Source organism: Adiantum capillus-veneris, chromosome 3, assembly GCF_014529385.1.
Source record: "Adiantum capillus-veneris isolate H3 chromosome 3, ASM1452938v2, whole genome shotgun sequence".
NCBI lineage: Eukaryota > Viridiplantae > Streptophyta > Polypodiopsida > Polypodiales > Pteridaceae > Adiantum > Adiantum capillus-veneris.
The window spans coordinates 49,280,299-49,304,096 of NC_140933.1; the positions used below are offsets into that span (position 1 = coordinate 49,280,299).

General features: G+C 39.9%; 1 protein-coding gene across 1 annotated transcript; it reads left to right on the top strand.

Annotated features, from left to right (window-relative positions):
- The first annotated feature begins 251 nt into the window (after positions 1-251).
- On the top strand, positions 252-3,553 carry LOC147460886 (uncharacterized). Its single transcript, XM_086499772.1, has 11 exons — positions 252-408; positions 464-498; positions 592-605; positions 680-702; positions 782-831; positions 951-1,009; positions 1,109-1,237; positions 2,758-2,866; positions 2,969-3,049; positions 3,138-3,242; positions 3,323-3,553. Exons 1-11 carry the CDS (start codon positions 252-254, stop codon positions 3,551-3,553), a joined length of 993 nt encoding a protein of 330 aa, XP_086355898.1.
- Positions 3,554-23,798: the final 20,245 nt, after the last annotated feature.

Sequence of the window (23,798 nt, forward strand, 5' to 3'; positions counted from 1 at the left end):
GCATTGAATTTGTTACTGAGCGTGTTTCTCTTTTAGTTTTGCTACCTGATCTTGCATTTGATTCATAACCTTTTGAAGCATCTGTAGCATTTTTGTTTGGTCTATTTTGTTGTAGTCCACTCCATTCATGGCTGCTTCGACCTCATCTGTAGATTCTTGATCTATTAATATTTTTACTTGCATTGATGTTACATGTAGATACGATGTTTGTGTTAGTTTGACATATGGTTTGTTTTAAATATACAGATACGATGAGTGACCAGGGTCATAGAGTGAAGTTGACGTTCATCAAGACTTTGCTACGTACCACTGGACTATCAGGAGAGGCTTTGACGGAGGCTATGTCAGATTATATGGAGATGGATGACGCCAGTTTAGAGAGCTCCATCGAGTTTCTTGGGCGATTCAGTTTGCCCGTACGTCTAGAGAGGGTACATCCTCCCAGCCACACGCAGGAGTGGAGACTTCCTCTCATGCAAATCAGACCATAGCACATCGGTAATCTTCTCGATTGATAAAGTAGTAATGTTATTCTTTTTTTAATATAGGAATCTTAATATATGTATTCCCTTGATGTCTTTGTTTGCTGAGGACTCATATTCCAGGTACATCACATCATGAGAGTCAGCGGCTTACTCCTAATGTACCTCCTAGTACTTAGTTGACACCTGATTCACAGGCTAGTGGCCGTCAGTCTCGGAGGTATATCTATTATGGTGATTATGGATTAAATATCAAGTAGTTTTTAAGAACTCTCATCTAATCTGCCGTATGTTTATATTGCATGTAGGCATCACCGGCAGAGTAGCACGCCACCAGGCCAATCGACTCGTGAGACACCGCCTCAGTCGCCAGCTCCCCCATCAGTGCCTCCACCTCCACCAATGCGCACGTGCATTGGCAGCTTGGGTGTCACATGCGAGATCTTGCCTGACGGGGCTATCCTCCAGCTCGGAGCCGGCATCGCTCTCAAACGTCGGATGGGAGACCTCTGCTCGTCTTATCTAAAGCAGGTTCATATACGATGGGAGTAAGTATTAATTAACATAAAAAATATAAATTTTAGTTTTTCAGTTGAATTAGTAATTGGCTTTATTTTGCACTGTAGTGATCAGCATGAGGATGACAAGAAATATGTTCTCAACACAATAGAGATGGAGTATGGGACAGGATGGAGTCACAAGTGGAAGGTCAAGCAAATGTGCAAACTCATGGGTCATCGATGCGACGCAGCATGGTAAGTAGAAAGACAGAAATATTTTTAACATCTCTCTCTCTCTCTCTCTCTCTCTCTCTCTCTCTCTCTCTCTCTCTCTCTCTCTCTCTCTCTCTCTCTCTCTCTCTCTCTCTCTCTCTCTCTCTCTCTCTCTCTCTCTCTCTCTCTCTCTCTCGATCTGTCAAGGTGGAAATCGGTCGAACCTGCTCTCTGAGTAGGTGTAGCGTATAGTAGAGGCAGGCTGTACGCAACTTTCGCAAGGGTGCACCATGCACTGTTGGGGTGCATGATTTTTCCTCTCTTCTATCATGCCCGCCGCTTGGGACCATATGAGACAAATCAAATGTACCTGGTGTCCAGCCAAATGAGCATCCTCAACACTTCCAGCTGTCCCAGAATTTTCATGTGTTGATGGCACAAGGTCTAGAAAAGGTGCATTCGTTGCAGCAGCCACTCCTCTTAGATCAAAATCTTTATCTTCCCAATGCTCAGGTCCTTGAACTATGGCACCTCCTCCAAAGATGCTGCAAGTGCTTCTTTAGTTCATTTTTCTTCACTTGTTTCACAAGAAAGTCCACAGCTCCCTTTGACAAGCATTTGAAAATGGAATTTATGGAGTCATGAGAGGACATCATGATAACCGGAATGTGCTTGAGGACCCCATGGTTCATAATTCACCCCAATAGACCTATGCCTGATAAACAGGGCATCACGACCTCCGTCAGAACAAGATCGACTTGGTTTTTCTGGTCCATCAAAAGCTCCCATGCTAGTAACCCATTGGAGGCAGGTGTAACTTCATAGTTGAAATCACGTAGGAGAGCACCAACTGGATCAAGCTGAATGCATGGAACTGATGCAAGTCTAGGCTATGTCAGCAATGACGAAGGGGATGACGACACCGTCCTGTAAATGAGTAGGTAATGGATGATCTCCACCCATCTTAGCCTCCAATAGAGGAGGTAGAGGATGTCGAAAAACCTCGAGCTGCAAACTGACAAATGACCTGTCCGTGCCGTGTGCGAGAGGCATGTGCACCACTGGTAGTAAATTCATCGTCACCATCAAGTGAAGATACCTACATATATAATCTAGTTACATTATATATTTTACTCTTTGATTTTTAAAACTCCAATATCAAACAAAGGGAGATCAGAAATATACCATAGTTCGATGTCGCTCCTCAGGTGGTGGTGCTTGCTCAAAAGTACCATAAGTCATCTGATGTGAAAAGCACTCCCGTCCTGGCCTGCGATACGTGCCACAACAACGAGCACACCAGCATATAATAGGCTCATCATAGTAGAAATCATCGTAAACGGGTTCATGTGCAGTATCGGAACTCTGTGCACCCCGGCTACCACTAGTAGGAGGTGGTGGTGTACCCTCTGATTGATTCGAATCTGGATTTCAATTACCATAAAAACATGAGACATTTATCAAATGACCAAAATAAAAAATTCAATAAAAGTAACAAAACATTGAAGTCTAATAGCTATATGGTATATACTGACGCTTATTGTAATTTAAAAAATAAACAGGCGCTATTGTATGGTGCCGTCAAACAAGAGAAAGGAAACCATTTGCATGGAGACATGGCAATTCGTCCGCAAGGAGATGCGCCTACGCATTAATTTTCCCCAACAAAAGGTGTGTGCCTTTGGTAATATATATTAGAATTAATATGAACTTTCCTAGTTTGATTCTAACTTTCTCTAATCCATCTTATTTTGTTTATTCAAATTTGCCTAGGAGGCACCACGAAAGAAAGTAGCTTTACGTCACACATCTAGACTAGGGTGGATGGGACAGGATGGATTTGTGGCCACATTTGTGAGTATAGACCATTCACATTTTAAATTTTAAAGGTAGTATTATTGAATGCAAAAATTAATAAGTCTTTGGTTGTGTCTTAATGTAGATGAAAGACTATGGTCATGCACCGACGGCACAGGAGATAGAGTACGCCACATACTGCGGCTATCGTGCTTTGTGTCAGACACTTATTGACACTCCACATCCACTTGTACGTATCTTTGTTTTTCTTTGTAGTTTTTTTCATGGTAACTGTAATATATTCTTTTTGTATTTCACTAACTAATACAGGAGCACCATGGGGAGGCTAATATGACAAAGGTGGCTCGACAAGAGGCCGAGGGGCAACGTCGAGAGGTTGAGAGGAGCAGCGGCCCAATCACTGGCCATGATGGTGACGATCGCGGAGATGGGGACAGTCGTAGTCCCACGGTTCGGACCACTGGTGGTGGCACTAGCGATCATGAGACCGATGATAGTGATTCTTCCAGTAGTGATGGATCACATAGTGATCCTGCATAGAGATTTCTTTTGCATATTTGGAATTGTTATATATGTATTTTTCAGTGTGCATTACTACATCGTATGTGATGATGAGATTTGTTTTGTATATGTGAGGATTGATCACCACACATTTTGGACACGTGTACATAAACTTACTGATGATATATACTGACATGTGTTTGTTGCATCACTGAATTTGTCTATTGTCAAACAATTAATTATTTGTCGATAAGATAATTAACCTAAGTAACCATCTCAATGTTATTTATTTGTCTTTATATATATATATATATTTTTAAAGATGGATTGAAATCATGGTCATTGTGCTACCAAATGATGATGTGGCATGTGAAACCTAATCCTTAGTTTTCTGTTAGTTGCTCTACTTCTCAAAATTAAGGCATTTTGATCTTATAGCACTCTTGTGCAAGTCTTTAAGAATATAAAATAAATATCGCTAGGGACGCTAGTCTTTCTGTCCAGTTGTTGGTGTCCTGGTTTTGGGTCACCGCCTGTGGCTTTTCGCCTGGTCAGTTTACACATTGTTAAAAAGGCTTCTAATATTTTTTTGAAGATGAAGATTTCAACTATGACGTTTCAAAGTACCAAGCATCATACGCTCCAAGTTTTAAGTTACGTACCATGTACCATGCACCAACTATAAGCATCATACGCTCCAAGTTTCAAGTTACGTACCATGTACCATGTACCATGCACCAACGACAATTATCAAGTTTCATTATGGAACCTGATACCAAGCTCTAAATCAACTGCCAAATCTAACACTAACAAGTTTTCTTGGTTTCTATGCCAGGCTCTAGTATTAACAAGCTTTTGATTTTCATATTTTTTGTAAAGGTAGCAGATTTTACGCTAAGTGTCAGATTCTACATATCTTGTACCAAATCAAGTACCAAGTTTCAAGTTGCAAGTACTAAGTACCAAATCAAGTACCAAGTACCAAGTACCTTATACCAAATCTAACACTAAAGAGGTTTTATTGTTTTCATGTTAATTTATTACAGTACCACAAAGTTACACCGACCAATTAATACCATGGACCACGTACCAATTGCAAGTACGAAGTTTCATTATGGAACCTACAGCCAAATTAAAGCAAGGACCAACTACCAAGTACCGACATGTACCAAGTACCAAGTATCAACATGTACCGAGTACCGACATGTACCAAGTTTTCTTTATTTTCATGTTAAACCCACATGTCCCGAGTTGTATGAAATAGGGACAATTAATTTTTTTTGTGGACTTTAGAAACAGGAGCAGTTGGAGCTCTTGTGAGCCCGCATGGATTTTCCATGTACCAATGAGGCATATGGGCAAGCTATACGGCTCGCTAAGAGCTCAAACAACTCGTTGATATATGGATCGTTCTCAAAGTCCTCTAGCAAAAAACGCTCAGAAACAATACATCGGTCAGCTGTTTGAGCTCTTGACGAGTCCTATAGCTTGCCCACATCCCTCTTTGGCACGTGGAAAAGCTATGTGGGCTCGCAGAATCTTAAATGGTTCGCCAATGGGCCGTTTCCAAAGTAGTCCGTGAGCGTTTTTTTGGTCGTGGACTTCAGAAATGGTCGATCGGCGAGCTGTAGCGCGTGGAGCCTACGTGCCAATGAGGCATGTGAACAAGTTATACAGCTTGTTTGAACTTTGAAAATGGCCCATTTGCGAGCCGTTTGAGCTTTTGTGAGCCCACATAGCTTGTCCACGTGCCAACGAGGCATGTTGGCAAGCTATATGGCTCACGAGATCTGAAGCGGTTGGCTAATGGATCATTTTAGAAGTTCGCAAGAATTATTTCTGTTATACATTAAGAACGTTTTTCTTAACTGAACAAAGGGAGCCCATTTAGGACTTATAGAAATGTCTGCTACATGACAGAAATCATGGGTTTGAGATTTGATATTGGCTTGAGGGCCTGCTATTTTATTTAAATATACATTTTTAATAAACAAACATAATCGTCTATTTTTTATTTTATTTAAAGTTCTAACTTTAAAAAATAGCAAAAAGAGAGAGAGAGTTGTTTACCATAATTCATCTTGAAGCCGAAATTGTAAATTTATATCGCTTACGTACGCACCGGTCCGATCAACGTCCGCACTACTATGCGAAATGCCAACAAATATATGAGCAACGAGAGCAATCACAAATGCAAGAACACCGGCGCGAGAGAGAGAGTTAGAGTTTGTGGGTGTGTGTGTTCCACTCAAGTGCTAGAGTTTGTATATGTGTGTAGAAGAGCTAGAGAGAGAGAGAGAGAGCATTAGAGCTAGATTGTTGTATGCAATGTGTGTGTGTGTGAGAGAGGGGGAGCGGAGAGAGATTACTTATGAAACCTTGCACGTCATATAGTCGTTGCGTGTTCAAAGCGTCGCTGATGCGGTCTTTTTTTAAAAAAAACAATTCGTCGCTTAAGCATCTCGCCGCTTATTCCACGCATTTTGTCACGCGTCGCTTATGCCACGTGCCGCTTATGCGACAAAAAGTAAACGTCTTATTTTTGTTGCTTATGCGACGGTAACTCGTCGTTATAGCCCTCGTTAAATGCCTCATTTATGCAACGTACAGTAGCGATGGCTACAACGATGCCTTTTTCCCTCGTTAATGCGACAAAAATTCGTCGTCAGGGGGGCAAATGTAGTAGTGCACTACAAGAGGTACTTAATATTAGTGACGCTCGCAGTGCAACGCTCAAATGTGAAAACCCACGGCATCGTTATAGGCGTCGCTATGGGCGTCGCTAAGTTATAAGTAACTTAGCGACGCTCATAGCAACACCCATAGCGACGCCTATAGCGACGTCGACAGGGGTAAAAAAAATACCCAGAGCGTCCGAAAAATCAGATCTCAGATCTGAGTTTTTGATGCGCGCTCAAGCAAGCAAAGGTAACGTGCGCTCTCCCTCTCTCTCTCTCTTTCTTTTCCACACACACACACACGAGGAGAGGAAGGAGAGCCAGGTATGCTCCTTCCCTCTCCTCACTCTCATGTTCCCTTCCCTTCTCTCTCTCTCTCTCTCTCTCACACACACACACACACACACACACACACACACACACACACACACACGCACATTGTGTTTGAGAGAGAGAGAGAGAGAGAGAGAGCACATACATAAACAAAAACGCACACACACATGCATAAACAAAGAATGCACACACACACATTGAGAGAGAGAGAGAGAAAGAGAGAGAGAAGAAGAAGAAGAAGAAGAGAGTCTTAACGTCGTAGGAAACTATCCCAAGAGACCTTAAAGATCTAGTCAATGAGGAGTTGAACTCAAGACCTGTTATTCATGAGGGAAATGGCATAACCAATCTATCACACTTGGGTGATAAAAAAGTTCTACCATTTTATTCCCATTTTTACTAGCGTGCACACACACCCACACACACACACACCCAAGAAGAAGAGAGTTTAATTTAACGTCGTAGGAAACTAATTCAAGAGACCTTAAAGATCTAGCCGAGGAGGAGTTGAACTCAAGACCTGTTATTCAAGAGGGAAATGGCATAACCAATCTACCACACTTGGGTGATAGAAAGTTTATACCATTTTTCTCTTTTTATTGGCACACACACACACGAGAGAAGAGAGTTTTAACGTCGTAGGAAACTATCCCAAAAGACGTTAAAGCTTAGGTTAGATGTAGACTTACGTTAGATTAGATTTAGGTTTATTTAAGTTAGATTAGATTAGATTTAGGTTTATATTTAGTTAGATTTATGTTTGATTAGATTTAGGTTTATTTACGTTAGATTTAGATTTACATTATATTAGATTAGATTTAGGGTTATTTTGAGTTTAAAATTAAATTAGATCTAGATTTATATTTGATGGACTAGCTTTTTTTAGATTTAGGTTAGATTTTAGTGCATGTCAATGAAGGTGCGCTCATGATGGTAAGCATTGTATGAAAAACACTTGCTCATATGAAAAACACTGAAAAAGACTCCGCTTTCCTTCGTGAGAAAATTTTTTGCTCTCACAGCCTCGACAGTCCATGCGGATGAGCAATTCCACCTGCATGTTCGACTGCTGCTACCATACAATATGCATCATGATCAACCAATGGAAGAGCAAATTGAGCCTACACAAAAATTAGTGATGCAAGATGACGATTCCAAGGGTCACACACACACACACATACACACACACACACCACAACCCGTCAAATCTAGATTAAGAATTAAGTGCTTCGAGCAAATATCAGCTACACTGCAAGAATGGCGTACCTGCATGCTACAGACAAAGATCTACTTTTAAAAGATGTTAAGATGCTGTGAAATGCTACAGCTAGTGAAGAGGCAAAGGGGTTTTGTCCACTACATGCACTATCATGTAGACATGGGTGTGTAGATTTATTGTACCCGCAAATATAGTCATTGACCAATAAAGACGAGATTATAACCCGGTGGTTCTGATGTCCGTGCACCTCTAGACCGAGGTGTACGGGGATTGGACATGACTAGAGAATGTGAGGTAGTTTACAGTGTGACCAAAGAGAGAGAGAGAGAGAGAGAGAGAGAGAGAGAGAGAGAGAGAGAGAGAGAGAGAGAGATAAAAGACGAAGAATGCCAATAGAAGATTAAATTTGTTGTCTAGGTTATAAGATTTTTACCCTCATTATGAGTAGTGACGAGGATGTGGGGCCATCCAACCAAAACACCTATCTCTCAACGAGGATCTTATGTCCTTGTAATCAATGCAAGCATGCTGTGCAACGGACAAGACGCCTTTCTTTGCAGCACGTTCGCAAATTTGGCGAGTTCAATCCATCTATTATAGATCGAGTTGTTGCCAATTATAACTCATCGGGCTCTGACACTGGCCAACAGGCAGCAATCTTGCAACCCAATAGACATCGCAGGCGCTTTGGTCAAGCAGTATATGTGAGGCCACAAGATGTAGCCTCTGACAGCTCGGGGGATGATCATGCAGACCACATTCCCAACGAGGCAATGTCCGAGATTGATGAAATGATCGAGACGATCGTGGATTCAAAAAGGCTTATCTATGATGATATGAAAAGTGAAGCCGATATGCTATTGTATAATGGAGCACGTGTGTCTAGATTGAAAGCGCTCCTGGTTCTTCTCAACATGCAGGCAAAGTTTGGATGGAGTGACACTAGCGTCAAAGCGCTTTTCAGGTGATCTATTACAATTAGTTTACTTTAATAAAACTCTAGATGAATAATGACCTGATAGGTTTGTACACAATTGTACCGTATTTTTATGTTGTGTAGATTGCTCAAAGAGCACATACTACCAGCTGATAATGTGATGCCAGATTCCCGTGAGGAAGCAAGAAAGATTTTGCGAAACTTGGGGATGGATTACAATTCGATCCACGCTTGTCCTAATGACTGCATTCTTTTCAGAGGGGAATACATAGACATGGAGAAGTGTCCGAAATGTGATTCCGAGAGATATCGAGTAGATCTCCACGGAACAAAAATTTCATAAAAGGTTTTGCGACATTTTCCTCTGCTTCCTCGCATCAAGCATTTCTTCGAATGTAAGTCCATGGACGCCTTAGCATCATGGCATGAGGAGAATAAATCTTTGGATGGTGTGCTACGGATTCCTGCAGATTGCGCAGCCTGGAAACATATAGATGAAACATGGTCGGATTTTGCCAGGGAAGCTTGAAATTTGCACTTAGGCCTGGCTATGGATGGCATAAATCCATTTGGTCAAAGATCAACATCTTACAGTGTATGGCCCGTTTTCATCGTCAACTACAACATTCCCCCGTGGTTGACTACGAAGAAGGGGCACCTATGGCTAAGCTTGATTGTGTCAGGGCGATAAAAAGTGAAGAATATGGATGTGTATCTTCACTCGTCTAGGCACCGGCGCTCTAGTGGTGGCGGTGGCGATTGTTGTGGGGATGCTGCCGCCGATGCTTCGACACCGCCTCGTGTTCGACGAGGCTCTTTATCCTCCCCTTCTTTTCCCGTCCTTACGCCAACCACGTCATCACCATCGACACCAGGTTTTGTGCAGGTGACGGCCGTTCCTAGCGGCTACACACCACTAGCTACTCCTCCAAGAGTCACTCCAATGGACACTCCTCGCTTCAGGGCCCAGACTCCAGTGGAGACACCTGACGTCCATACCCCGTCGACACGCCGCTAGAGACCCCTGCCGGGACACCAAGTTCACGCGTCAGCGGCGAGAGGGCTTGCCTTACTCCGTCGACTTCAGCGACGGCATCATCTTGGATGATGAAGGCAAGAAGGTGATTTTGCGCATGCGCGGTCTTTGCTCTCAGGTGTTTAGACACTACATACTAAACACCTGGAGTGAAGTACCAAGTGATATAAAAGACAGAGTCATCAGCATGCTTCATGACGAGTTTCCCGTTCCAACACGGGATGACGGCTTCAATGAAGACCTCATGAAGGTTCGAATGCGCGAATACTGCAAGCACAAGCGTTCCAAAGTGCAAAAAGCAATCAAGCATGGGTGGAACAGACCAGATTGGCTGGCCAAAGAAGATAGGAAGAATGCGAAGCAAGCAACGCGCAAGAATCCCAACAAGTGGAAGCAACAAAAGGAGGCAGCCAGAGCGCGAATAGAGGCAAGGAGCTCACACCACTTGGGGAGCGGCGGGTGGGCATCATTTGAGGCCTATTTTGTAAGTGTTTTCGCATTGCTCTTTATGTTTGATAGTTTAGGGTTTATGGGTTTTTAAATTCTAACATAATAAAATCTTTGTATGTTTTCACAGTGGTCAATGACAGGACGTGATCCCACACCGTACGAGCGCAAGTACGCATGCACGAAGGGCTTAAACGCCCTGATGGACGTTCTGAGTTCTCGCGGCGGCATGGTTAGTATTAGGGTTTACTCTTTTCTATTTGTTGTATTGTTTTATAAACATCGCTATATGTTTATACTTACAGAAAGCTGTCTATTGTTTTTTTTGCAGAATCTGATAGATACCCTGCTTGGACGCGATGAGACGTTTAATTAGACGACACCAATCTAGCCGTAGCTAGATAGAATTAGTTTCTTTTTGTCATAGCTTATGTATCATGAGATGAATTTTATACGTCTTTTCAAAAACCATGTATATTTTTTCAATAATGACAATGGTGTTGTAACTATTACATTTGCAAAGTTTAACAATCAAGTGATTTTTCCTATGATGTGTACAATTGTCATTGATTTACTTTCATCAATTCACCTGTGAGTTTTGTATCTTTATTTTGCAAACAATAGGTACTATGGATGATGGAGTTAATGGTTATATTGTCTTGTGGGTGACTATTTTGGGTCTATACCTACCTTTGCACTTTTTTTCAAAGGTGAATCAATTAATGAAAGATTCAATATGGTTGCCACCAAAAAAATTTCCTCTCACCAAAAAATTTTCCTCTCGGGCGTCGCTATATAAGGCCCTGCAGCATCGCTATAAACGTCCCTATAGATGTCCTACACACATCACTATAAACGTCGCTATAGATGTCCTGCACACGTCACTATAATCGTCACTATAGACGTTGCTATATAGCGACCTTTATAGCGATGCATATAGCGATCGTTATAGCGACGCATATAGCGATTGTTATAGCGACGTTCCCGTATCTACGCTATTAGCAACGATTTTAGCGACACCGGGGGTTCTAAAAACCCAATGTATTTCCGTCTCTAACAACATCACAAGAGCACACAACCTCTTGTAGTGTTACGATAGTCTAAAATTACCTTTTTCTAGATCTATATGAAGGCAATGTCCGATACGTGCTTATTATATATCAATAGATAGCATCTGTGTTAGGAAATAAGACATAGCTAAATAGATAATTGAGTAGATTACTTAATGGAGAGAGACAGATTTATATACACGAGATTATAGAGTAGAGAGAGAGAGAGAGAGTACACACGATATACGTGGTTCACCCAATGTGGGCTACGTCCACGGGAAAGCAGCCACTCAATGGCTTTAGTACTTCAAAACAAGAAGTAGTTTACAAAGGGATTATACCCTTAATGGAGCTCCCGCCTTGCTTCACTCTCACCACCTCACACTCACCTTGTTGCATCAACTTCACACTATGAAATGTGTGTAGAAATGGCCTCCTTTTATAGGCCAAAAGGGCTGCCCTCTCTTATGAGAGACAGCCATGTGTAGCCGCCCTTGTGCGAATAAGGCCAAATCAGACCCTACAATCCGCCCATGTGTGGCCGCCCTTGAGAAGACAAGTCCGCTTTTGAATTCGGCCACCGGCCATTGACTTCCGACCACCGGCCATCGGCCATTGACTACCGGCCACCGGCCAACCGACCGGTTGTTTTCCGACCACTTTCCGGCCGCCGTCCGGCCATAATATTCCGGCGAAAAAAAAGTCTCGGGGGCCTCTGCCCCCGAGGCCTTTAAAGTTGCCCCTGATTCTTGTTCGTGAAAATTTTGGTTTCCAGTGAGTGATTTTCCTTCACGCACGATGGCTTCTCCTCATAATGGGGGCCTTACAAATGTGCGCTCTTACCACAGAAAATTACAAGGGTAAATCAGGCTCCATACTTAACAATCTGGATATTAGATTCTAAATATCCAAACTCCAACAAATTTGGATCTTATTTGCAAAAATTTATCGATTCCCTCTTTTTGAAAGTTGTGCCACATCAGCAATGTCTTACAAGGCCCAAAAATGAGCTCGAAATTTCCCTAATGGGCATGAAAATTTCCTATACACTAAGGGGGTGGACAATGATGGTGTAACCAAATTTGGTCAGTTTATAGACGGGTCACAAGCAAGTACAAGGTAGTTTGCAAGCATATGGCAGAGTGCTTGGGTAGATATTAGATGTAGGGTGGATCAGGCACCATTGGAATGTGTATGCCAAATGAGGCACTTAGCATGCCAAATCTTTACAGTTGGAGTCATGCCAGAGCAAAGTAGCTTGTTGCAGATTGATGATCAAAGCAGGCAATGATATCATGATGTGTATACCGAGAGGTTGCTCAAGTTTGGAGAGTTTAAAGTTCTTTAGGTATTTTAAGGTCAATGCCTACCAACTCTCCAATTAGGGGCTATGGTGGCTCCAGTTTGCCGGCGATTGCGCTAGTTGAGAAATTATGCTCAACCCATTATTTAGATATAAAAAAACTACACAAGAAAAAGATGATATATAATAGCTATATGAATAGTATTGGCTAATTTTTCAAACAAATGTATGAACACATAGTTAAAAGTTGACTTATTCTCTGCTCAGAGGTTAGTTTTGTTGTAGTTTTTGACACCATAGATATCCAAGCCTCTCCTTGCACTTGTAGCCCAAGAAATAGGCCACTCCATTAGCCTTTTATAGCATTGTCCTTTAGCACCATATATCCACGACCTTTCATACACATTATAAGCATACATACCATCATTTGAACCATCGGCATTGAACGTAATCACCCAGCCACCTGCTGGATAAAATACCATAACATAATCCACACCAAGAAAAACTTGTAGGCGGTGCTACACTACCTTTAAGGAAACCTTCAAGATCATGTCCATCAACAACACATAGCATATTGGGTCCTTGCCGCGTGCCCCGACCTGCTATCTAGCCATGCATACCTACTCCCCTTGCAAGTCTACATTCAAAATCTCCATACCTCACTCGGGAGTTGATGCCATACCAATTCTTTAGCCCCAAGGATATGACATGATAAACCTTTAACATGTTCAACATATACTGGATCAAGTTGCTCAACTAATAGCCCTAGATGTGCTTATTCATCTCTAACTTCTCTTCAAACACCTGCTTGATCACCATATCATTGCACAAGAAAGACAAAAACTCACCCCATACCTCATCACCTGTAAGGTTGGCAGCACCTTCCTCTTTGCATGGAGTCTCACTCTCATAGGTTGCACCCATATTTGTCTCCATAGTGACAATTGTTGGAGTCACCTCTTCACACTAACTCTAGAACCATATAGTGCACCTCTACATCCCCTCTTGGACAAGATTTCCCAACCCCCTGCATAAGTAAACCATCACCACATACCTTTGTTTTTTCTACTCCAATGGTAGTCCACTTCAAGCACCACTTTACAGTCTTCACTTCCTACTTCAATTAGCTACAGAACCTCTATGTCAAGCTTGATAGCCCACTCTACACTTTGGCCTTTAGATCTTGCCACAATGTGGTCTTCATGCATGGCTACATTTGTCACAACTTCAAGGCATGGTTTCTCATTGAAGGAGCTTTGTCCATCTTCCTTTGTCCATCTTCCTTTGTCCATCTTCCTATATAGTTGCATGATAAGAAACATAAGGTAGGAATATGTAGCTTGTCTTACCCCTTGATCATCTATAATCGATGTACCTCTTCCTGCTTGTCTCCACCTCGGTTGCTCTTTGCATGACACAGTAGCATAGTCTTCCAAATTAAGAATGGGAACACACAGAACACACAACCTGGATGCCTCTTCATAGCTCAAGGTTTCCACAACACCCATATCCCCTAGTAAACACACACACACACACACACATACCCAATTTGCCAAAATCTAGTGTCTGTGCATGTACCCAGCCAGCCCAGACCATACACACCTAGCCACGAAACATGGAATCTTAATTTCAACTTTTAACCCTTGAGAGCACCCTCACCCATGGATACACAATTCAAGGTGAGACAACACACCAAAATGTAACGGCACACCAAAATGTTTTTAGGACATGCATCATACACTTGATCACCTGCAAACATATACCCTCTTGGCATACACAAAATCTAATAGGAAACCCTTACACTTTTGAAGCACACAGGTACCTGAGGCGCCATTGAACACAAAATCAAGAGAGGAAGCTAAGACTGATTTGAGAGAAGATTGAACTAATATCGACTAATATCAGTCAAAACATTGATTTGAGAGAAGCTAACACAGATTTGAGAGAAGATTGAACTTATCGAGTCAAAATATCTCAAAAAAGTGGATACAATGATGATACTTTAGACATTTTTAGAACCTTCCTATGTATGCACCCGAAATGGAAAAAAGTTGTTTTTTGCATACATGTAAAGTTATGGTATATGATTGATCAAAGTGACATGGCTGTTTTGCATCATGATTAAGTTGATGGAATGATGTCATGTGATGTATGGATCCTCATGGATGGATGTGGACACCTCATGTGAATATATACATAGTGCTTTCCACCCTTCTAGGTCAAAAATTAGCTTTATGTGCTAGGGGAGTGAGGTGCGATCGTAGTGTTAGGAAACGGGACATAGCTAAGTAGATAATAGAGTAGCTTACTTAATGGAGAGAGAGTTTTTTTGCATACAAGAGATTATAGAGTAGAGAGAGAGAGAGAGAGAGAGAGAGAGGGATCACATGATATACGTGGTTCACCCAATGTGAGCTACATCCATGGGAAAGAAGCCAATCAATGGCTTTAGTACTTCAAACAATAAGTAGGTTACAAAGGGATTATACTCTTAATAGAGCTCCCGCCTTGCTTCACTCTCACCACCTCACACCCAACTTCACAATGCACCACAATACGTTTTGTGTGTAGAAGAGTCCTTTCTTTATAGGAGGGCAAAAGGATTGCCCTCTCTCATGAGAGGCCACCGTGTGTAGCTGCCCTTATGTAGACAAGTTCAAGTTGGACTCTCTAGTGTGTCCATGTGTGGCCGCCGTTGAGAAGACAAGTCCACCTTTGAAATTAGCCACCGACCATTGAATTTGGCCACCATCCACTGGCCATTGACTTTCGACCACCGGCCAACCGGCCATCTGACTGTCCGTTTTCCAACCACTTTCCGGCTGCCATCCGGCCATAATATTCTGGCGAAAAGGGATATTCTGGTGAGTGGCCATGGATTTTGGTTTTGCGGCAAGTGATTTTTCTTCATGCACGATGGCTTCTTTTCATAATGGGGGCCTTACAAATGTATGTTTTTAATACAGAAAATTACAAGGGATAAATCAAGCTCCATAATTAACACATAGTGCATCACTTATGTATGGTTAAACATTGTCAAATGGGATTTTGAAGTCATGTTCAGTCACACTGGTTGGACTTCTTCTATGCATAAAAAATTCATGTCTCAAGGGCCATGTGTGTGGGGTCAGTTTGATTACATTGGATATGTCAAACTCCAAGTGTGGAAGTTGGTTCATTAACACTAGAATGGTAACCTAACAGGACATAAAAGTGTCCTTTCAGGGTTTTGGGAAAAATTTCCAAAACCATAGTAGATCCACTCATTTTGAAAAATCCTTTCATGAGCTTATAGTTCAATAACTACTACATATGGAAAAAATAAGAAACTTGTAATTTTTCCCATCCCTTGGTCACTACAAGCCTCCAAAGTTGATGGACCAGTGCATTTTGCCCAAAACAGCAATTTCTTACGATTGATTGCATATAAATAAGAGTGGAGATTTTTGTAGGACATGAGATAAAATGCCCCGTTAACTTCAATGGGTTGGTGACCAAAACATATGGTTGCTTTTACCTCACTATTTTTTTTTTTGGGCAAAAAAAATAGGTACAAAAAAGTTGCATTTTTGCCATTCTGCGGACCTATCATCAAAGTTTCTATAGTCACGCTCAATACAGATACTATATACATGTTTTCTTAGTTCCCTTTGGGCCTTTGGATTCAAAAGGAGCCATGGAGCATGTCAAAAGGATAATGGATCTCTTACAATTGTAACCTTGGGAGCAATGATAAAGTGCTAAATACAGCAAACATGAAAAAACTAGGTTTAGCATTATGACGTCTAGAAACCCATAGAAACTACTCAATATCTAGCCAAGTTTGTATTCTATGATTAGATATGGTCACTACCTACAAAATGCACACAATTGACCTAAGAAACTAGCAATATTGAGAAAGTTATACTTGCACTCTAAAATGTATCGTATTCTTCAGCAATCAAAAAACTCAACCATCATCATATACTATGCTATATAGCATATTAGGTCCCCCAAAACTCAAGGAAGATTAGCTTTATGTTATACATTACACTTACACAATCAAAATTGAATTTGGATATCAAGAAGGCCACCAAAAAATCATAAAAGTGCTAATTTTGACCAAAAAACAGGATTATGCAATTCTTGTAAATTGGTCATAACTTTCAATTTTAACACTTAGCTCTCCCTACAAGCATCAAAACATGTTGAGAACTATGAAGGCCTAACCTCTAGCCATCTAAACCTCACAAACATGAAGTTTAGAGTGGTATAGTTGCCAAAAATTGAAAAAAAAATCCAAAAACAGGACCCGTTTTTTCACACAGTTTAGGTTCAAAAATGTTGTGCAAGAGTAAGATTAATGGTGAGATCGATACTCAAAAAAAAATGCTAAGTTTTTTTCAGCTCATAAGGCAACTTTGTGGATATATAGCACCTAGAAATTCATTTTCATACTCTTCAAATAATTCAAGCAAAATGGTCACTTAACAGTACACAAAAGTGTCCAAGGACATAAAAGTGTCCTCTTACCATTCTAGTGTTAAGGATTATGGTTTATGGTTAAGGGCTAAGATCCCTCATGGATTATGGTTGTGATTTTGATTGTGGAAGCCGGTGTGGCTCTTGGATTCTTTTTTTGGGATATGGTTGTACTGCCAAAATTTTTGTAGCCATGTTATGTGCTAAAGGGGTTTTGCAAGATTGGATGTGCATCACCCTAAGTCAGGTGGAGTGCTCACCCATGTGATGAGATTGGATTATAATTTATGGTTTTGGATTGGAGCATGGAATGATTTTGATGGTTTATGGTGGACGTGTAAGGGTAGAGATCCTATACAATCTGACTGCTTGGAAAAGATTGTTTGTGCATATGGGAGATGTGTTATGTTTCTCATGGCAGCATCACAACAAGGCTAGGATCACCTACACCCCTTAGCCTTAGAGAAAAGGGTCGATGATATGTGGCTTTGCTAGATCGGGGGTGTTTCTTAGGTCTTCTGTTTTGTTAGGTCCATCTACACAATTAGTGCGTCAGGGGTTGAATGACCTACACAGCTAACTCATCAGGGATCTTGCCTTGTCTTTGCCTAAGCACCCAATGTTAGGAATCAAAGTGGTGTGGTGCCTAAATTGGTATGGTTGTTGATAAATCCCCTACCACCTACTGGTATCTGGGATCCTTTCAGAGCACGGGTTCATGAAGGAAGGGAAAGCAGTCTCAGTCTATGTCTCGATCAGATAGGTTGGAGGTGTTCTGGATCACTCTCTGTAAAGTAATTTTCTATGTCCATAGTCGAGTGGAAGTGGATGGGTGGACGGGTCGATCCCTACACAGATGCCAGTGCTTTTTTTGTCATTTATATTTTTTATGTTATGGTATACCCGCATTTTTTTATTGCATTAATTCGTTGTTACTTGTTTTATTTAGATGGGGCATTTAACGATTCTCTTTGTCATTTTCTTTTGTCTTTGAGAACTCTATTTCACCCTCCACTCTTCTCTCTCTCTCTCTCTCTCTCTCTCTCTCTCTCTCTCTCTCTCTCTCTCTCTCTCTCTCTCTCTCTCTCTATCTATCTATCTATCTATTCTCACAATGCGGTGTACACACACATTCACCCTCCACCTTGTTATTTTCCGAGTAAGGTTTCACTCATACCACCCATTCAGAGGTAGCACTAGTCACTAGGTGCCTCTGGATATGTAGTGTGGCTCATAGCTTAAACTCCATGCTAGGTCGGGTGCTGAGAACTCCTCCCCCATGCAAACATTTCCACACTCTGATGTATATTGAAATTGTCTAAAATTATAAATTGTATATTTTGAGCATAGACCCATGGGAAGGGGTATCTCTCAATAATACCACTCCACACAATCATGGCATCAATTTCTTTAACACTGGTTTGCTACCAAAAAGGACACTTTAGTGTCTTTTTTTGTGAATTTAAATAAAATGGTACATGAAATCTAGAACACATCTCAAGAAATGCTCTTGCAAACTTATAAAATGTTATCCAAAGTACTCATAGAAATTATAATCCCTCACTTTTGATCATAACCTCAATAGTAACTACACTCATGAAAAGAACCTACGCAAAACAGCATTCAATGTTTCATTAAAACTCTCATACTCTATCCTAAGAAAAAAAATTGCAGGGTGCATGCATTAATCCGTGGTAACTACTTATATATGTGTTTGATATTTTTGCAATTGTCATGTGAGAAAAAAATTCTTTGTGATTAGAATTAATATAGAAAGTCATGTGGATCAAATATACAACGTTCACAAATTCAATTAACAATCACAAAAAACATTTAGTTCATCTAAATTTACAATGTCTTATGATGCATTTATACTAGATCTATGACTCCATTACATAAGGTGATGATTCTTAATGGTTATGCAAGCCACATTTGGTGATTTATGGCATATCCAAAAAACTGCGCATGTTATAATTATGATTTTTAATCTATCAAAGATAAGCCTTAACACTAGAATGGTAACCTAACAGGACATAAAAGTGTCCTTTCAGGGTTTTGGAAAAAATTTCCAAAACCATAGTAGATCCACTCATTTTGAAAAATCCTTTCATGAGCTTATAGTTCAATAACTACTACATATGGAAAAAATGAGAAACTTGTAATTTTTCCCATCACTTAGTCACTACAAGCCTCCAAAGTTGATGGACCAGTGCATTTTGCCCAAAACAGCAATTTCTTACGGTTGATTGCATATAAATAAGAGTGGGGATTTTTGTAGGACATGAGATAAAATGCCCCGTTAACTTCAATGGGTTGGTGACCAAAATATATGGTTGCCTTTACCTCACTATTTTTTTTTTGGGCAAAAAAAATAGGTACAAAAAAGTTGCATTTTTGCCATTCTGCGGACCTATCATCAAAGTTTCTATAGTCACGCTCAATACAGATACTATATACATGTTTTTTTGGTTCCCTTTGGGCCTTTGGATTCAAAAGGAGCTATGGAGCATGTCAAAAGGATAATGGATCTCTTAGAATTGGAACCTTGGGGGCAATGATAAAGTGCTAAATACAGCAAACATGAAAAAACTGGGTTTAGCATTATGACCTCTAGAAACCCATAGAAACTACTCAATATCTAGCCAAGTTTGTAGTCTATGATTAGATATGGTTACTACCTACAAAATACACACAATTGGCCTAAGAAACTAGCAATATTGAGAAAGTTATACTTGCTACTCTAAAATGTATCGTATTCTTCAGCAATCGAAAAACTCAACCATCATCATATACTATGCTATATAGCATATTAGGTCCCCCAAAACTCAAGGAATATTAGCTTTATGTTATACATTACACTTACACAATCAAAATTGAATTTGGATATCAAGAAAGCCACCAAAAAAATCATAAACGTGCTAATTTTTGCCAAAAAACAGGGTTATGCAATTCTTGTAAATTGGTCATAACTTTCAATTTTAACACTTAGCTCTCCCTACAAGCATCAAAACATGTTGAGAACTATGAAGTCCTAACCTATAGCCATATAAACCTCACAAACATGAAGTTTAGAGTGGTATAGTTGCCAAAAATTGAAAAAAAAGCCAAAAACAGGACCCGTTTTTTCACACAGTTTAGGTTCAAAAATGTTGTGCAAGAGTAAGGTTAATGGTGAGATCGATACTCCAAAAAAAATGCTAAGTTTTTTTCAGCTCATAAGGCAACTTTGTGGATATATAGCACCTAGAAATTCATTTTCATACTCTTCAAATAATTCAAGCAAAATGGTCAATTAACAGGACACAAAAGTGTCCAAGGACATAAAAGTGTCCTATTACCATTCTAGTGTTAAAATAAAGTCCAATTTTGGATTTTTCCATTCATCTCACTTATTTGTATACAAATACCTCATATGGACACAATTGGGAGATTTATATACACACTTTCATTAGTTTTTCATAGCAATGTCTTTTTTGGAAGAAATTATGCACTACAATTTTTTTAAAATGAGCTTAAATTACAAGATGCCTATGAGTTTGAACCCTTGAAAAATGCTTAGTTGATGGGTTTTGACCTATAGATACATTATGCACCTTAGGTTTTGTCCCATAACCTTATCATGTTAATGAAAGAGGCCTTAAAAAACCAAAATTTTCCTCTTTGTCATCATTTTCAAGATTTTGGTCTTTTGGCTATAACAAAAATCTAGTCCCATAACTAGGTTATGAAGCACAATTTCTGGCTAAAATAAGTTTTTTTCCTATCCATACATCTTGAAATCTATGCAAAATCTTATTTTGATGAGAAGTTATATTCAATTTATGAAAATTTTATTAAAACTGCACTAAATTTCTATGATTTTTTCATCTTAAAACTTATCATTATAATCGTAATTTTATATTAATTTTGGAAAAAGTAAAATTTGTCTATGTTCTTCACCTCATAGCCAACCTAAGATATGAACGTGACCTATGAATTTTTTTCTAGATTCACCAAATAATTATGACAAGTTGCTAGAAAAACACGACACTTTAGTGTCTCAGGACATTTGAGTGTCCGATTACAGAACTAGTGTTAAGATTGGGCTAATTGCTTTACAGGAAGAAGAGAAAAAAGAAATACTTTCCCTCATTGGTAATGTGGCTGATTCTAAAAATGGCATTATTTGATACACATTTCCAAAGTCATCCTCAAAAATTATAACTCTTCTACCAAAACTTTGTCTTTTCAAGAAGTTCTTTATTTATGTCACCAAACTTGATGGCAATGTAGATATGATCCTGTCTTGTAGTTGGCACATATTTGTAGTATCTTGGAGGAATCTTCTCAAATAATAGGAGCCTCTAATGGTTAAATGTCCAACCTACGTGAACCAAACTAACTAAATTTAGCAATCCAAAAAAATGTTGCTCTATCTAAGTAGTACTTGAAATTTTCCAACCTTCTAGTAGTTGGACTTGTCATATCGCACTCCCTGAGCTATGCAAAGCTACATTCTCATGTATGGATTGACTTTATGAGCACTTCGATGAGAGATCCATGAGCGTGAGATGAAACTTGAGATGATCTCACTTGACATAATCGCATGCTTAGTAGATGTTTTGATATTGTACATACTGCTTGAGAAATGAGTTAAAGACATATTTTTCACATTAACTTGATTCATCTCATCTCTTTCTCCATTGATAAAGATAGAATGACTCATAAGGAGGCAAAAAACATTTCCTCCTCAGGATATATACTTTTGCTTAGACATATTTCCTATGTGGTCTACTATGAAAGACTCTTCCTACTCTACATGTGAGACATACGGGCTCCCAAAATGGTAGATACATCCCATTACTTCAAAGTACATGTCACTAAGATGTATACAGCTTAATCTAATGCTTTGTGGAAGACCCTCTTGCTCATCCAATATCTCATATGGTAGCATGTCTATGTCTACAACACTACAACTGTATATATAGATAGCTCACATGAAATATTCATAGAAATTAGGACGTGTTTTAATCTAGGTGATTTGTACAATGGAACTCAATTCTAAAATCATCTCAGATTTACTAAAGAGGTTTTCTTGGGCACCTTTGTAATATGGCAAGTTTTCGTAAAACCTCTAAGATAGAGCATGGCATGCTCTTCTTATAATGTTTTCTGCACCACTGAGGTACTTTGAATTGATTTTTCAACCATGGCTTAGTCTAGCTCAGAAGAGAGATGCAAAGTTTCAAAATGAATGCAATCCCAATGATCGACACGCTAATCCAAAAGATGCAATCTTATGTCATGTTTCATGCACTTGAAAGTATGCACTCCAAATGGAGAGCAAACACTTTCACAATTAAGCCAATTGAGTCTCCGCATTAGGAAGGGAAAAGGGGGATAGGAGGGCCTCTTTATTTGGCAGTTTAAGGAAATATTTAAAACTTAATCAAGCTTTGACCAAGGGCTAGAATGGTGGGGTAGATAGCCTAGATATGCCTTTATAAAAATACTTTTGCTTATTTTCTTGGAGAATATATGCATATTTTACTAGGTCTTGTTGGAGTTACTCTCCCCCCAAAAGCACCTTTTCAATTTTCAAATATTAAAAGTTTCCCTCTCTTGTCCCCTCTTTGTCTTCTCTCTCTTATTATTTCTCCCCCGCCAAAAGTTTCCCAAGATGTCTTTCTCTCCCCTCAGCTACTGAAAAGTGAAGATCTGCAATCTTTATCCCCACTCTCTCTCTCTAAAATGTCCTGACATCTCTCTCTCCTCCTCTTCTCATGCTAGGGAATCCTTTTGTAAAGTAGCCTATCACACATCATTCTACCTCTGTAACATCTCCTTCTAGATTTGCAACCTCTTCCTCCATAGCTACAACATCTCCTTCTAAACCTGCAACCTCTTCCTCCATAGCTACAGCATCTCCTTGTAAACCTGCAACCTCTTTCTCCATAGCTACAACATCTCCTTCTAGATCGGCAACCTCTTTCTCCATAGCTGCAACATTTTTTTCCAAACCTGCAACCTCTTTCTCCATAGCTCCAACATCTTCTCTTCCAAATCTGCAACCTCTTTCTCCATAGATCCAATAGCTTCTCTTCTAGACCTGCAACCTCTTTCTCCATAGCTCCAACATCTTCTCTTCCAAATCTGCAACCTCTTTCTCCATAGCTCCAACATATCATTCTAGATTTGCAACTTCTATCTCCATAGCTCCAACTTCTAGGTTCCCATTCCACTTTGGCTCTCTTCCCAAGCTTGCATCTCTCTTTCGAGTTCCATAACCTCTTTCTTGATGTGCAACATCAACTTTCCTACTCTAGCTCCTTATCTCCTTTCAAAATCCTTTTCACAGTTGCTGCAACATCTCCTTCTTTATTGTGTGTATGTGTGAAAACTATGCACTATGCAAGTAATTTCTAGCAAGAGTGTACTTGCTCATAGCTACCTGGCAAGGGATTACAATGCAGTAGAGATCTACTATACATGGTGCCAATGTAGCAGAATGCAAGGGGTGTATGTAAGGCTTATGAAGGGTCACAAGTTTTCAATGTTGGCAAAGGATCCTAAGGTAAGTGTCAGTACTTGCAAAGCATGTGTGGTTAGTGTATTTTTTCGATGAATGACTTATAAGAGCTCTTTCTTCTTTGAAATTAGAAGGATTCTGTATTAATCATCTCTTGTTTTAGCAGATTCTCCTATATTCAACAACATTGAAAACTGGTACTAGTGCCTCCAAAATATTTATTTGAAAGCTGATGTCAATGGTTGGAAAACTTGACTCCAATGCATTTCAGCAATGTAGGCCACAATATGGGTTGGTCTAAATTCAACAATGT

What these genes read in the sequence shown, in the direction of transcription:
- LOC147460886 (XM_086499772.1), top strand. Translation starts at nt 252, where the DNA reads ATGAGTGACCAGGGTCATAGAGTGAAGTTGACGTTCATCAAGACTTTG. An exon ending in GCCACCAGGCCAATCGACTC is followed by an intron (nt 832 to 950) that starts GTGAGACACCGC and finishes GCTATCCTCCAG; the next exon opens with CTCGGAGCCGGCATCGCTCT. An exon ending in ATGGATTTGTGGCCACATTT is followed by an intron (nt 3,050 to 3,137) that starts GTGAGTATAGAC and finishes GTCTTAATGTAG; the next exon opens with ATGAAAGACTATGGTCATGC.